General features: G+C 40.9%; 1 protein-coding gene across 2 annotated transcripts in view; it reads right to left on the bottom strand.

Annotated features, from left to right (window-relative positions):
• The window catches only part of SNAP23 (synaptosome associated protein 23), a 42,840-nt gene continuing 28,394 nt past the window's right edge, over positions 1–14,446 (bottom strand). Inside the window, exons 6-9 of one of the 2 annotated variants that reach the window (XM_060174465.1) lie at positions 14,359–14,391; positions 10,789–10,944; positions 4,972–5,116; positions 1–1,291 (exon numbers count right to left, since the gene is read on the bottom strand). In XM_060174465.1, coding sequence (XP_060030448.1) covers positions 1,226–1,291; positions 4,972–5,116; positions 10,789–10,944; positions 14,359–14,391 — 400 coding nt within the window. In that variant the 3' untranslated portion in view covers positions 1–1,225. The remainder of the gene's footprint in view (positions 1,292–4,971; positions 5,117–10,788; positions 10,945–14,358; positions 14,392–14,446) is intronic. The other variant, XM_016192759.2, reaches the window with a different exon arrangement.

The raw sequence follows: 14,446 nt of genomic DNA, 5'->3' as shown, positions 1-14,446 counted from the left end.
TCCATTAGTCGCCAATTTTAATTGCAAGGATTAAGAAGTGGTAATCGGTCAAACCAATCCACATTAGTTTTGAAGTATGCAGATGCTGGGTTTTAAATAAAGGTAACCAATAGAAAATTCTTTTAACACTGTTCAGAATCTAAATAACCCAATTTGAACAAAATTCAACAAAGAAGGCGAAGAGAATGATAGTGCAATTATAATAATTAAACTAAAGGCTTAACTTTCCAAATCATTAGAGTTAAACAAATTCTAGATTTACAAATTCTAAAGCTACATAGAAAGCAATCTATTTTACTACCTGAGATCAAAACAAATTTTATATTTCCTATCTAACCATAATTCTTGGCACTGAGGTAAATCTGATTTCACATGATATGTTTTGTCAAACTTTTCCAGGAAAAAAAAATTGAGCCCTGCTTTAGAAATTCTCATGTTACAATACATATTTACATATTTTTTTCTTAAAAGACCAATGACAAATTTTTGAGGTTAGTAGTCCTGTAATGGGACCATGATATTAATAATATGAAAATAAAGTCATCCATTTATACAAAGTGTTCCTGTATGGTGAAATATGAAAACGGGATCACAGAATTTATGTACATACGTCAACAACCCAGAGTCCAGAGAAATTAAGCTCACTTTAAGAAACTCAATCTACTCTTTTTTGGAACAGAGGCTGCAAAGTCATAGTGTATAACAAAAAAATATATATAAATGCTCCAAAATTAAATTATCCTACATTGGCAATAACTGCAACTTTTAAACTAAACAAACCCAGCTAGATCTTTACTGTGACGATGCAGCGTTTTGCCTCGTGGCCTTGAGATTTTACAGAAGTAACAACCTCTTCTCTCTTGCCTCTTCTTTCAGTCCTCCCTCCCCCTACTCCCAATTCCCTTTTTTCATGGCCATCTTTGGCATGACTTCCAGATTCTGAAAGCAAGACAACCTGCTACAGCAAATAATCAAAAACATAAAATGTGATGCACAAAAATTAAGAGTATGAACTGAGAGAAAATAGCAGGAAGGGCAAGCAACAATCTACCTCAGAGAGAAGAATGGGCATAAAAGGCGGCGGCAGTGGGGGCTACTACACCTAGCCCTTCTTCATTATCTCCTGATTACAGGTGTATGAAACCAAATTTTCAAACTCTGAAAAGGTTATGACTTTGAAGGAAGAACTAGAGAACTGAATAAATGATGAAGTACAGCACTGGCTTTAGCTGTTAATGAGTTTCTTTGCTCTGGCATTAGCAATGTCAATACGATCTTTGTTGGTGTCGGCCTGGAAAAAAAAAATTAGTGTTACTTTACAATGTAAATTTCTCTAATAAAAGCTAAATTACAAACACTTGGGGTAATGGACACAATGAAAAAATTCAAGAAACAACTAAAATCACATTACAGAATCTGGGTAGGAAGTGTCAGAATACAATACTCATTTGGAAAACCCGAATGTATAAAAATGACAAAGGTATACATAAAAATAAGAATTTACCAATATTCCATGATTTCTAGAATACATTATTTCATAGTTAAGTATCTCTGAAACAGGAATGCATTTCCTAACCAAAGGCATTTTAGATACACTGAGACACAGCAGAATTCTTAATAAATTAATTTTTATTTTACCAGAGCACTGATCAGCTCTGGCTTATGGCTATGTGGGGGACTTAACCTAGGACTTCAGAGCCTCAGGCATGAGAGTCTCTTTGCATAACCATTATGCTGTCTACCCCCACCCTCAGCAGGCCAACTTTGTCAAACACAAAGAGGGAGAGGGAAGGAAAGAGATCACAGCATGGAAACTTCCCTGGGCTTGGACTCCAACCTGGGTGACCTGCATAGCAAGGCAGGTGTCCCCCCTACGTGAGGACTTTTGCTGGTCTCATTCTCTTTCTTCCTTCTAGTTCGCTTCCCTTTCCCCCTCTTCCCTCCTCTCCCTTTATCTCTTCTAAGATTTTTTTATTTACTGGGAGTCAGGAGGTAGCATAGCAGGTTAAGCACAGGTGGCGCAAAGCTCAAGGATCGGTGTAAGGGCGTAAGGATCCCTGTTTGAGCCCCTGGATCCCCACCTTCACAAGCGGTGAAGCAGGTCTGCAGGTGTCTGTCTTTCTCTCCCCTTCTATCTTCCCCTCCTCTCTCCATTTCTCTCTGTCCTATCCAACAATGATGACATCAATAACAATAATAATAACTACAATAATAAAAAGGGAATAAATATTACAAAAAGATTTTTTTATTTACTAATGAAAGAGATATAAGGAGAGAAAGAATAAGAGAACCAGAGCGAACTCTGGTACATGTGCTGCCAGGGACTGAACTTCATGCTTGAGAATCTAATGTTTTGTCCACTGTACCACCTTGAGGTCCACACCCATATTTTCCCTTTTATCCCAAGTTTCTTATTTTGTGTGTTCACTATGTAAAAAGCATCCTACGGGGGGATTTTTTTTTTCTTTTTATGGTGCCAGGGTCGCACACAGGCACAATTCCTCTACTCCCAGGATCAAATGTTTAAAATTCATTTTCAAATTTCAGACAGAAACAGAAAACAGACACCACAAAATTGTCCCAGCATTCATGGGGCTTGCCTTTGTGCCACGGTACTTCTTCTATATGCTATTAGGTCCATTTTGCAAATGGCAAGCCAGGTGCCTTACTGAGTGAGCTATCTCCTGGCCCCTCAAATAATTTTCATCTCCTGACTCATGAGATAAAGATTCAGGAACTCTGTTTGCTGCTAGTTAACAAAAATAAAATCCCATAACTTGCTCTTTAAAAAAAAAAAAGCAGGGAGTCGGGCTGTAGTGCAGCGGGCTAAGCGCAGGTGGCGCAAAGCACAAGGACCGGCATAAGGATCCCGGTTCGAATCCCGGCTCCCCACCTGCAGGGGAGTCGCTTCACAGGCGGTGAAGCAGGTCTGCAGGTGTCTATCTTTCTCTCCTCCTCTCTGTCTTCCCCTCCTCTCTCCATTTCTCTCTGTCCTATCCAACAACGACAACAACAATAATAACTACAACAATAAAACAACAAGGGCAACAAAAGGGAATAAATAAATATAATAAATAAATAAATAAATAAAAAGCTTAAAAAAAAAAAAAGCAGCCCCCGTAAAGGTTTGAGATGATGTTAAGCTTTATGCTTATTCTATTACATATTATATATTATTTTATACTATATATATTTATTTTTATTGCTAGGGCTTCCCTGCCCCAGATAAATTTTTCCAGATAGGAAAGGGCCAGGTGGTGGAGCACTTGATTAAATGCACACATTATAGCGCATAAGTATATGGGTGTTCAAGCCACAGATCCCCACTTGAAAGGGGAAAGCTTCACAGGTGGCAGGTATACAGGTGTCTCTGTCTCCCTATTTCCTTCTCCCCTCTAAATTACTCTCTGTCCTATCAAATAAGAGAAAGTAAAAAAAAATAATCATTAATAAAAAAAAGAACTAGAGAGAGAGAGAGCTAGAAGAGAGGTTGTGGTCTAGGAGGTGGCTAAGGCACCGGACTCTCAAGCATGAGGTCCTGAGTTCAATCCCCAGCAGCACATGTCCCAGAGTGATGTCTGGTTCTTTCTCTCTCTCCTCCTATCTTTCTCAGTAATAAATAAATAAAATCTTTTTTTTTAATAAATAAAATCTTTAAAAAGAGAGAGCTAGAAGAGGGAGACGGGGGTGGGGTGGCTCAGAGAATTGAAGTTTCCTCCAATGTCCTGAGTACCAGTTTTGAACCTGGGTCTTGCACATGATAAAGCAAGTGCACTACTTTCCCAGCAATGTGAATAAATTTTTAAGTAAAACCATTGCATTCCAATACCTTGGTCACAAATAAGCCAAGTTTCATGAGCAAAAGGTAGAACGATTTAGATATTGGTTTTCAGTGTTTTGGAAGTGTCATCTCATTTCAGCCTGGGAGGTGGCTCAGTAAATAAGGTGTTAAGACTCTCAACTGAACTTGGAGGCCCCAAGTTCAGTTCCCAGCATAAATGCTAGTATGATACACTGGTGCTCTGTCTTATAAAGAAACAATATTATTGTTGTTGCTATTTTTATTATTATTACCAGAGCACTGTTTTGCTCTGGCTCATGTTGGTGCAAGGAACTGAATCTGAGACTTCAGAAACTCGGGCATGAATCTTTTTGCATAACCACAACAACAGTATTTATCTCCAAATACATATATTTTTCCCTCCAGGGTTATCACTAGGGCTCGGTGCCTGCACCTGGAGGCCATTTTTTCACCCATTTTTGTTGCCCTTTTTTTTTTTTTTTAATTTCTTTATTGGGGAATTAATGTTTTACATTTGGCCCGTTATTGTTGTTATTGCTGCTGCTGTTGTTGGATAGGACAGAGAGAAATCAAGAAAGGAGGGGAAGACAGAGAAGAGAGATAGACATCTGCAGACCTGTTTGATTGCTTTTGAGGCAACCCCTCAGCAGGTGGAGGGCCAGGGGCTTGAACTGAGATCCTTACACCAGTCCGTGCGATTCATGCTATGTGCCATATGCATTAGCACGCAGCCCACCAAATATTTTTTTTAATATTTATTTACTTATTCCCTTTTGTTGCCCTTGTTGTTTTTATTGTTGTAGTTATTATTGTTGTTGTCGTTGTTGGATAGGACAGAGAGAAATGGAGAGAGGGAGGGGAAGACAGAGAGGAGGAGAGAAAGATAGACACCGCCTGTGAAGCGACTCCCCTGCAGGTGGGGAGCCGGGGTTTGAACCAGGATCCTTATGCCGGTCCTTGTGCTTTGCGCCACCTGCGCTTAGCCTGCTGCGCTACAGCCCGACTTCCCAAATATTTTTTTAAAAGAAGAAATACCGTCTTATCAAAAGTGGAACTGTTGTGAGGATGGATCTTATCATACTACTCTCCCACATTCATTTAGCATAACTATGCAGTAATAGACCTTGTACTAGATGTCCCTTTTCCCTAAGGCACTAAGAAGTTTTTACCTTTTCTGTGATTCGTTTGATTTGTTGATTTTGAGCATCAATCTCATTGCCCATGTCCAGGGCCATGTTTTTTAGATTCCCTAGGATACTGCCCACTTGAGTCAGGTTCTCTTCCATTTCATCTTCTCTGGCATCATTAGTAATACTATCACAAAAAAAGACAATTCAGTCAGTACTTTTTGGTGAACTATTCATGGACTAGGATTTAGTTTTTATAGAAGCAAGTAATCAAAATGACTCCACAGTGTTAGACCAGTGAAAATATAAGTTACTGGGCGGGGGCAGATAGCATAATGGTTATGCAAAAAGACTCTTATGCCTGAGGCACCAAAGTCCTAGGTTCAATCCCCCACACCACCAAAAGCCAGAGCTGAGCAGCGCTCTGGTAAAAAAATACATATATAAGCGGGAGGGTAGATAGCACAATGGTTATGCAAACAGACTCTCATGCCTGAGACTCCAACGTTCCAGGTTCAATCCCCCCGCACCACCATAAGCCAGAACTGAACAGTGTTCTGGTAAAAGAAAAAAAAAAAACATATATATGTTACCGTTCTTAGAAAAGACACTATACTGAAAATTAATACCTGATCAGAGCACATCTTTTAAAAAATTTTCATGACTAATTTAATAATGATTTCAAGCTTATAATATAGCAAAGGTATAGTTCGATATCACACCCACCACCGAAGTTCTATAAAAGCATAGTTTCTTAAGATTATGTAAAAAAAGATTAAGGACTCCAGATGTCTTACCAAGATGTCAGGAGACTAGAAGGATCCTGTTTTCTTTTGCTGCGGTCACTACCACAATAGAAACTACAACACACTTGGGAAACCAGAAAAGATATGAGCATGGAGTTCAAATAAGAACAAAGGAAAAAAAGGCCAGAATGCAGGCACTGAGGACAGAGAGACTTTCACAGAAGATATACTCCCTACTCAGTTACATAGTACCGCTGCTATAGTCACCACCCACCTTTCTAGGTTCTCTACACTTATATTCACCCACCTCAGCTGACTACTTCTACTGGTGCCACTAACCCTGGCCAGATCTCTGCAGCTGCCGCCCACTGTAGCCTGCCTCAGTTAAAGCTCCCTAACTAGCAGACTAGTTAGGCCTGACACTGCTGCCAGCACCTGCACTGTCATTGTCCCCTGCAGCCTGGCACCTGCCACCTTTATGGCCTGGCATCCTTTGGGGCTGTCCTTCAAGCCTGCTACACTTTATTATAATTCTATGTCCACAGCTTTATAATAGCAGGGAGAAAAAAAGAGGGAAACAAAAGCCACAAACTATATGGCAACTACAACTTGAAAGCAGCCATTACAGAACTCAGTTCCTTGGCAGTAGGGCTCTGAAGATGAAATCACAGAGAAGCATCCTATTGGTACAGACTGCCAGAGTGCTCCCACCAGCTTAGTGATATACCTGCAACCCCAAACTTCTGGTTTGGCAGAACCTTGAGAATAAGCCAGGGGTTGGGCGGTGGTGTACTGGATTAAGTGCACCTAGTAGGAAGTGTAAGGATCCTGGTTCAAACCCCGGGCTCCCCACCTACAAGATGGTCATTTCACAAGCAGTGAAGCAGGTCTGGCTCCTTCCCTCTTTTTTTTTTTAACCAGAGCACTGTTCAGCCCTGGCTTATGGTGGTGCGGGGGATTGAACCTGGGACTTAGGAGCCTCAGGCATGAGGGTCTGTTTGCTATCTACCCTCCGCCCGTCTCTTTACCTCCCCTTCCCCTGTCAATTTATCTCTGTCCTATCCAATTATCCAATAAAAAAAAAAAAAAAAAGGCCACCAGGAGCAATGGATTCGTAGTGTTGGCATCGAGCCCCAGCAATAACCCTGGAGGCAAAAAAGGAGAGAATAAGCCTAAGCCAGGCACGTATAATTATAAATCCTTGGTCACTTCGGGTCCTACTCAAACCCAGATTGCTAACCCTTTCTTCAGGGAGAATCAAACAGAGGAAAGCAGCGTGAAGGCAGTAGAGCTATAAAGACCTAATGAAAACTTCCAAAGTTAATAGTCCTAAGGATACTCACTGAATTGAGAAGATCTATGGAGAAGCACTGTAACAAATTCAGAGAAATTATGAGGAAGATGTAGAAAAACTCACAAGTAATGAATGCGTACAGTGACCAAAGTAAAAAGAACAACAGAGGAAGAGAGATACTATGGATCAAAGAGGAAAATCAGAAACTACCTCATTACCCCCACATGACACCCTCCCCAAAGTACAGTTAAAAGAAAAAAAAAGCACTAAAACAAATGAAAATACTATAAAAAAAAAAACACCATGGGACAGCATTAAGAGATAAAACATTTATATTATAATGGTACAAGAAGGAAAAGAGAGAATATGGAAATATTAAATGAGAATTTCCAGTGAAGTGACCTGCCTCACCACTTGTGAAGCAAACCCCTGCAGGTGGGGAGCTAGGGGCTCGAACCAGGATGCTTACGCCAGTCCTTGCGCTTTGCGCCATGTGTACCTAACCCACTGTGCTACTGCCCAGCCCCTAGCATTTTTTTAAAAATTCGTTTCTTCTTTTTTTAATTGTATGAAACATACAGAAATTGAGAAGGGTTAGGGGAGATAGAGATGGAGAAAGAGAGATACTTGCAACACTACTTCACTGCTCCTGAAGCTTCTCCCCTGCAGGTGGGGACCAAGGGCTTGAACCTGGGTTCCTTGGGGCGTGGTAGTGTGTGTATCCACCCAGGTGCCAACACCCAACAGTTTTCAAATTTGAGTCCTAGTGTCATTTTGGAATTTCTTAGACATAAAAACATGCTGATTGTCACACTCCAGGCCAGAATGACTGGTTCTGAAAAAGCCATGTGTGGATTTTTAAAAAATTATTTATTTATTTATTTATTGGATAGACAGCCTGAAATCGAGAGGGAAGGGGAGACAGAGAGATAGAAAGACACCTGTAACTCTGCTTCACCGCTCGTGAACTTTTCCCCTGCAGGTGGGGACCAGGGTCTTGAACCTGGGTCCTTGTGCATTGTAATATGTGTGCTCAACCAGGTGTGCCACCACCCGGCCCCTAGCAATGTGTGCTTTAATGTATCTCCCAGGTGATTTTGATGCACACTTAAATCTGACGCATCATGGCTCTAGGGCTGGGGAGACAGCACGATGATAGCTATGCAAGGCACCTGCATGCTTGAGGCTGCATTGTGCCAGGTTCGGTCCCCAGTTTTATCATAAACTAGAGCTGAGCAGTGCTCTGATAAATAACTTAAATGAATTAAACAATTGCTGCTCGAAAATTAAATTTGTAAAGCTTTGGACCTAACGGCCAAATCTGGTCAATCACACATTTTATCTCAGTAAAACTGTGCTCATCTGCTTACGCATAGCATTACATTATGACTGCTGTAACCACTGAATAAAGGCAAGAGACTGGCATACTTTAATGATGACTCTTTACTCACTGTCAGGCCACACCATCAGCTGGGTCCTTAGTTGGGGAGTCCTGAGGTTCCCAAACAGACATGATGGGCCTAGACCTCAAATAAATCCCTCTCTCCATTGCTACCAGTCATCTCTATCAGGAGCAACAAAACAAACCCCTTTGTGGGCCCCCATAGGACCTTGTCCTCAACTTGGATCAACAATGGTAGACAATGTCCTTCGGAGGATGGACAACATACTCTATGCTATACCTGAAGAAGATGGGTCCTGATATTGGGGCAGGTTGGAACATTCCTACTCATGACCACAGAATGTGAGCTCAGATCTACAGGGATTCAGAGGTCACATAGGCTCCTAAGCTGAATATGGGCCCTAGATCAGATCAAATCGATGGGGTTTACAGTCAACAATATTTACACACCTTTCCTAAATTTGAGAGCTACTCTTTTCCCTGATCCAGGTTTTTGATCCTATTCCCAGCCATGACATCATCTCCCAGACAGTAACTTGGATCCACCTGCATTTCAGATTTCAGGCTCAGGGAGAAAAGAAAAAAAAAAAAAACTAGTATAGCCACAGGCCCTTTAGAATATAACTAAAATATGCCTACTAGCTATCTACAAATCAGAACCCCCCCCCCCCAACTCTTCATCTGCACTATTCCAGTCTTTAGGTTCACGAGTAGTCAACGACTTGTTTGGCTTTATATGTTAACTCTCTTTTCAGCCACCAGGTTCCAGATAACAGCATGATGCCAACCTGACTTCCCTGGACAGACAATCCCACCAATGTGTCCTGGAGATCCAATTCCCCTGAACCCCGCCCCACTAGAGAAAAAGAGAGGCAGGCTGAGAGTATGGATCGACCTGTCAATGCCCTATTCATCGGGGAAGCAATTACAGAAGCCAGACCTTCCACCTTCTGTATCCCACAATGGCCTTGGTTCCATACTCCCAGAGGGTTAAAGAATAGGAAAGCTATCAGGGGAGGGGGTGGGATACAGACTTCTGGTGGTGGGTATTGTGTGGAGTTGTACCCCTCTTATCCTATGCTTCCATCAGTGTTTCTTTTTTTTAAGATTAAAAAAAATATTTAATTTATTCCATTTTTGTTGCCCTTGTTTTTACTGTTGTTGTAGTTACTATTGTTGTTGTTGATGATGTCATCGTTGTTGGCTAAGACAGAGAGAAATGGAGAAAGGAGGGGAAGACAGAGAGGGGGAGAGAAAGACAGACACCTGCAGACCTAGTAGGTCTGTGAAGCAACTCCCCTGCAGGTGGGGAGCCGGGGGCTCAAATCGGGATTCTCACAATGGTCCTTGCACTTTGCGTCATGTGCGCTTAACCCGCTGTGCTAACGCCTGACTCCCCAGTGTTTCCTTTTTATAAATAAAATAAAATAATGAGGAAAAAAGGGGGAAAAAAAAAAAGACTGCTTTAACCATACAAAAGAGTCAAGTAGGGAGTCGGGCTGTAGCGCAGCGGGTTAAGCGCAGGTGGCGCAAAGCACAAGGACCGGCATAAGGATCCCGGTTCGAACCCCGGCTCCCCACCTGCAGGGGAGTTGCTTCACAGGTGGTGAAGCAGGTCTGCAGGTGTCTGTCTTTCTCTCCTCCTCTCTGTCTTCCCCTCCTCTCTCCATTTCTCTCTGTCCTATCCAACAACGACAACAACAATAATAACTACAACAATAAAAAACAACAAGGGCAACAAAAGGGAATAAATAAATAAAATAAATATTAAAAAAAAAAAAAAAAGAGTCAAGTATTAGTAGCTGGAAAAGTCATGTAGTATTTTTCTGTGCCAAAATGTATCATGACTTTTCCAACAACCCATAGTTGTAACAGAGATGATATAGCCTCTAAAGTTTGCAGTATTTACAACCTGATCCTTTACAGATTGCTTTTGAGAAATGTGGCTGGACCCTAAACTAGACCAGCTATACTGCAAATTATTCAAGCCCCCCAAAATAAAATGATTAACCCTCCTCCCACTTTTTCCCATTTATATTTATATTTATAATTTGCAAAGTATTGAAAATATAAAGAAACATTAATTCATTACTGCATGTCAACTACTATGATATTTTTGCCAGAGGCAATTAAAATACATGTATTTTAAAGATACAGACAGAAGCAGACAATGAAAGTGATCACAGCATGAAAGTTTCAGTGTAGTGGAGGCTGGGGCTCAAACTTGGGTCAGGCAGCACATTATCCAAGTGAGCTGTTTTGCCAGCCCAGGAGGCAAAAATGTAAGTGTATTTTTAGAAATGGAATAAATGGGATTTTTAATTGGTGAGCGAGGTTCAGGTGTAACTACACCCATTCTCCTGAGTAAACCAGGAGACTTGGGGAATGGGTGAGCACTTGCGGAGGAGATAACTCACCGTTTTATGTATCCACCAGCTGCTCCTGAGCTCGCCTGCTGCGGCTGCCCGTTTGTCACTCGGCCTGGCTGCTTAGATACCACACTGCCCGGAGAGCTGTCTCCGCCATCTCCCCATGTACTCCTATAGGCCTTACCAGACTCAAAGTTCTTGGTCCTATGTAAGAGTCAGGAATACAGGGACAAGAAAGCAAAAGTTGTCATTATTAGGGTGTGTCATGTTGAGGATGGCCCCTACCACCCTCAGCGTAAAAGCTATGTACAGTTAGACGTAGATTATCAATACTATGCTTCGTTGCAATACAGCATTAAAAAGATGAATTATGTAAGCCCACTGACAGTATAAATGTTTTAATGGTTCAAATATTTCTACCATTTCAACAAGTAGTAAGCAAATAGAGGAACTGTTTCATTATCTAGGTTACCCTAAATTGTGACACTACAAGAAAAAAGAGGTTAATGAAAAAAAAAAAGAAAAAGAGGGCTGAGAGGCTATGTGGATAGAGCACATGCCTCCCATCCACGAGGCCCCCTGAGTTCAGTTGCTGGTACAATATGGAAGTGCCATGGACAGCAACAGGACAGAAAGGTGGGGTCCCATGGATGTTAGCAGGGTACCTTGGTGTTTCTGTTTCTCTCAAAAAAAAAAAAAATATATATATATATATATATGGAGTGATCCAGGAGAGGTGGCACAGTTTTGGACTCTCAAGCATGGGGTCCTGAGTTCAGTCCCCAGTAGCACATGTGCCAGAGTGATGTCTGGTTCTTTCTCTCTCCTTTCTCATAAAAAAAAAAAAAAAATCTTTTTTTAAAAAAATATATATGGGGGGTCGGGCGGTGGCGCATTGTCTTCACGTGGCGCATTGCGCAGGGACCGGCGTAAGGATCCCGGTTCGAGCCCCCGGCTCCCCACCTGCAGGGGAGTCGCTTCACAGGCGGTGAAGCAGGTCTGCACGTGTCTATCTTTCGCTCCCCCTCTCTCTCTGTCTTCCCCTCCTCTCTCCATTTCTCTCTGTCCTATCCAACAACAAAGCAATGTCAACAATGGCAATAATAACCGCAATGAGGCTGCAACAACTAGGGCAACAAAAAGGGGGAAAAATGGCCTCCAGGAGCGGTGGATTCGTGGTGCAGGCACCGAGCCCAGCAATAACCCTGGAGGGAAAAAAAAAAAAAAAAAAAAAAAAAATATATATATATATATATATATATATATGGAAAAAGGTTGATAAGATAGTATAACAACGCAAAGCACAAGGACCGGCATAAGGATCCCGGTTCGAACCACGGCTCCCCACCTGCAGGGGAGTCGCTTCACAGGCGGTGAAGCAGGTCTGCAGGTGTCTATCTTTCTCTCCTCTCTGTCTTCCCCTCCTCTCTCCATTTCTCTCTGTCCTATCCAACAACGACAACAACAATAATAACTACAACAATAAAACAACAAGGGCAACAAAAGGGAATAAATAAATATTTTTAAAAAAAAAGATAGTATAACGAATATGCAAAAAGACTTTCATGCCTGAGGCACCAAAGGTCTCAAATTCAATCCTCAGCACCACCATAAACCAGAGCAGAGCAATAAAAACAAAGAGCAATAAAATAAATCTTTAAACATTTTTCAAAGCCCTATATTAACTTTTTTTTTCATAGCAAAAAGAAAAGGGGTTGAATAAATATCAATTGTAATGTTTTTGTGTGGGGGAGGGATAAACAAGTCAAGGAGAGAAGGAGGGTAAGAAACCAAGAATATGGGAGTCGGGCTGTAGCGCAGCGGGTTAAGCGCAGGTGGCGCAAAGCACAAGGACTGGCATAAGGATCCCGGTTTGAACCCCGGCTCCCCACCTGCAGGGGAGTCGCTTCACAGGCGGTGAAGCAGGTCTGCAGGTGTCTGTCTTTCTCTCCTCCTCTCTGTCTTCCCCTCCTCTCTCCATTTCTCTCTGTCCTATCCAACAATGACAACAACAATAATAACTACAACAATAAAACAACAAGGGCAACAAAAGGGAATAAATAAATAAAATTAAAAAAAAAAAAAAAAAAAAAAAAGAAACCAAGAATATGCAGCCTAGGAAGTGAAAAAATGGATGGGGCACTGGATTCTCAAGCATGGGGTCCAAATTCAAATTAAGTTCCTGACATTACATGTGCCAGAGTGATGCTCTGGTCTCTCATTAATACTGGGTTACTGAAAAAAATCATGATGGCCCACCCAGGGATGCCAAAAACAAAAACAAAAACAAAAAAGAAAAAATCATGATGTATGTTTTCTGTGTGTGTGTTTTTTTTCCCTTTTGTTGCCCTTGTTGGTCTGTTGTTTTTTTTTTCTTTTATGCAAAGAAGGCATCATGGCTTTTTCAAAAACCCAATAAATAAATCCAAAAATAGAAACAGAGGAAGAATAAAGTATTTAACATTTTAATATTTGACCATATCTTTTTCTGAATTTAACATTTTTTAATCAATTTTAAAGGGGTGGGGCTAATGGCTTACAGCACAGCTATCTGACACATGGGTGCAATTTCTTATCTTCCCATGAAAGTTCTCAGCAGAACACTCACCCACAACCTAAGTCCTTTTATATCATTATACACCAAGACCCCAAGGTTCTCTTCAACCCTTCCCTCCCTTTCCTTCCCCAGAGTACTTTGTTTTGATGCAATAAACCATGCCCAGTCCAGTTCCACAAGAAAGCAAAATTAAAGAGTCAAATATAGTAAACAGTAGGCTTAGTAGGTTACTAACTTCCATGAAGTAATTAAGATTGATTAATTCAATATTAATTCAACATGAAGTCAGGGCAAGTTAACATATGACACTATAGGAATGACAGAACACGTATATTTGAAACAAGAGAAAATAGACACCCATTTGAAAAAAAGAACACATCAGACTTTAAATTTGTAAATATATTTTATATTTGTATCCTTGTTTCAAATGATATTCAAGATAACTAGTGATTGATTCCTCCATTTTGTAGTTCCCTAAGCCCTAATGCATAGGAGAATCAAACTATTAGAAAACTTTAATATAGAAAATCTTGATTCTACACGTGTAAAGTTAAGGTTGAAATCACTTGTAGGCAAATGATGGGTTTAGTCTCAATTCCCTTACCTTTGGTTGGAACTAGAATGCAACAATTCTCAACAAAGTGAAATCTATTTCAAACTATCTAGTAAGGTTCAGTGGTATTTTTATTTTTATAATCTTAAATGTTACAAAGCCGTAATAGAAACAAAACTGCACTTTTACAACACACATCACAACACAGTTTTTAGAGCAACTTCCACCATTCACAAAACCCATGCACATGCAGGGAAAAGTTATTTGAAGCATCACCTTTAGATAGATAGCAGGTTAACAGCCCAAACTGCACCACAAGACTGCATCTTAAAGTTCCCTTTGATCAGTTATTGAGCCAGGCTCCGGATGTTAAGTCTTCATTTTTAGTAAGCAGATTAGACAGGAAGAGATTAGGTGAGAGAATGAAATGCAGAAAATAGTGAATGCCAGTCAAACAGAACAGATCACAAGGTTAGAATTTTCAAACAAATGCATTTAAAATTCCTGCCTGGTTTCATAGAAGCAACCAACATCTGATAATCTAGATAAAAAGAAAAGCAAGAAAGTGGTTTGAATCAGAACGCACTTTACTTTCC

Source organism: Erinaceus europaeus, chromosome 16 (assembly GCF_950295315.1).
Source record: "Erinaceus europaeus chromosome 16, mEriEur2.1, whole genome shotgun sequence".
Classification (NCBI taxonomy): Eukaryota; Metazoa; Chordata; class Mammalia; order Eulipotyphla; family Erinaceidae; genus Erinaceus; species Erinaceus europaeus.
Note: the sequence above shows the minus strand (reverse complement) of the source record. Positions and strands in the feature narration are given on the sequence as shown.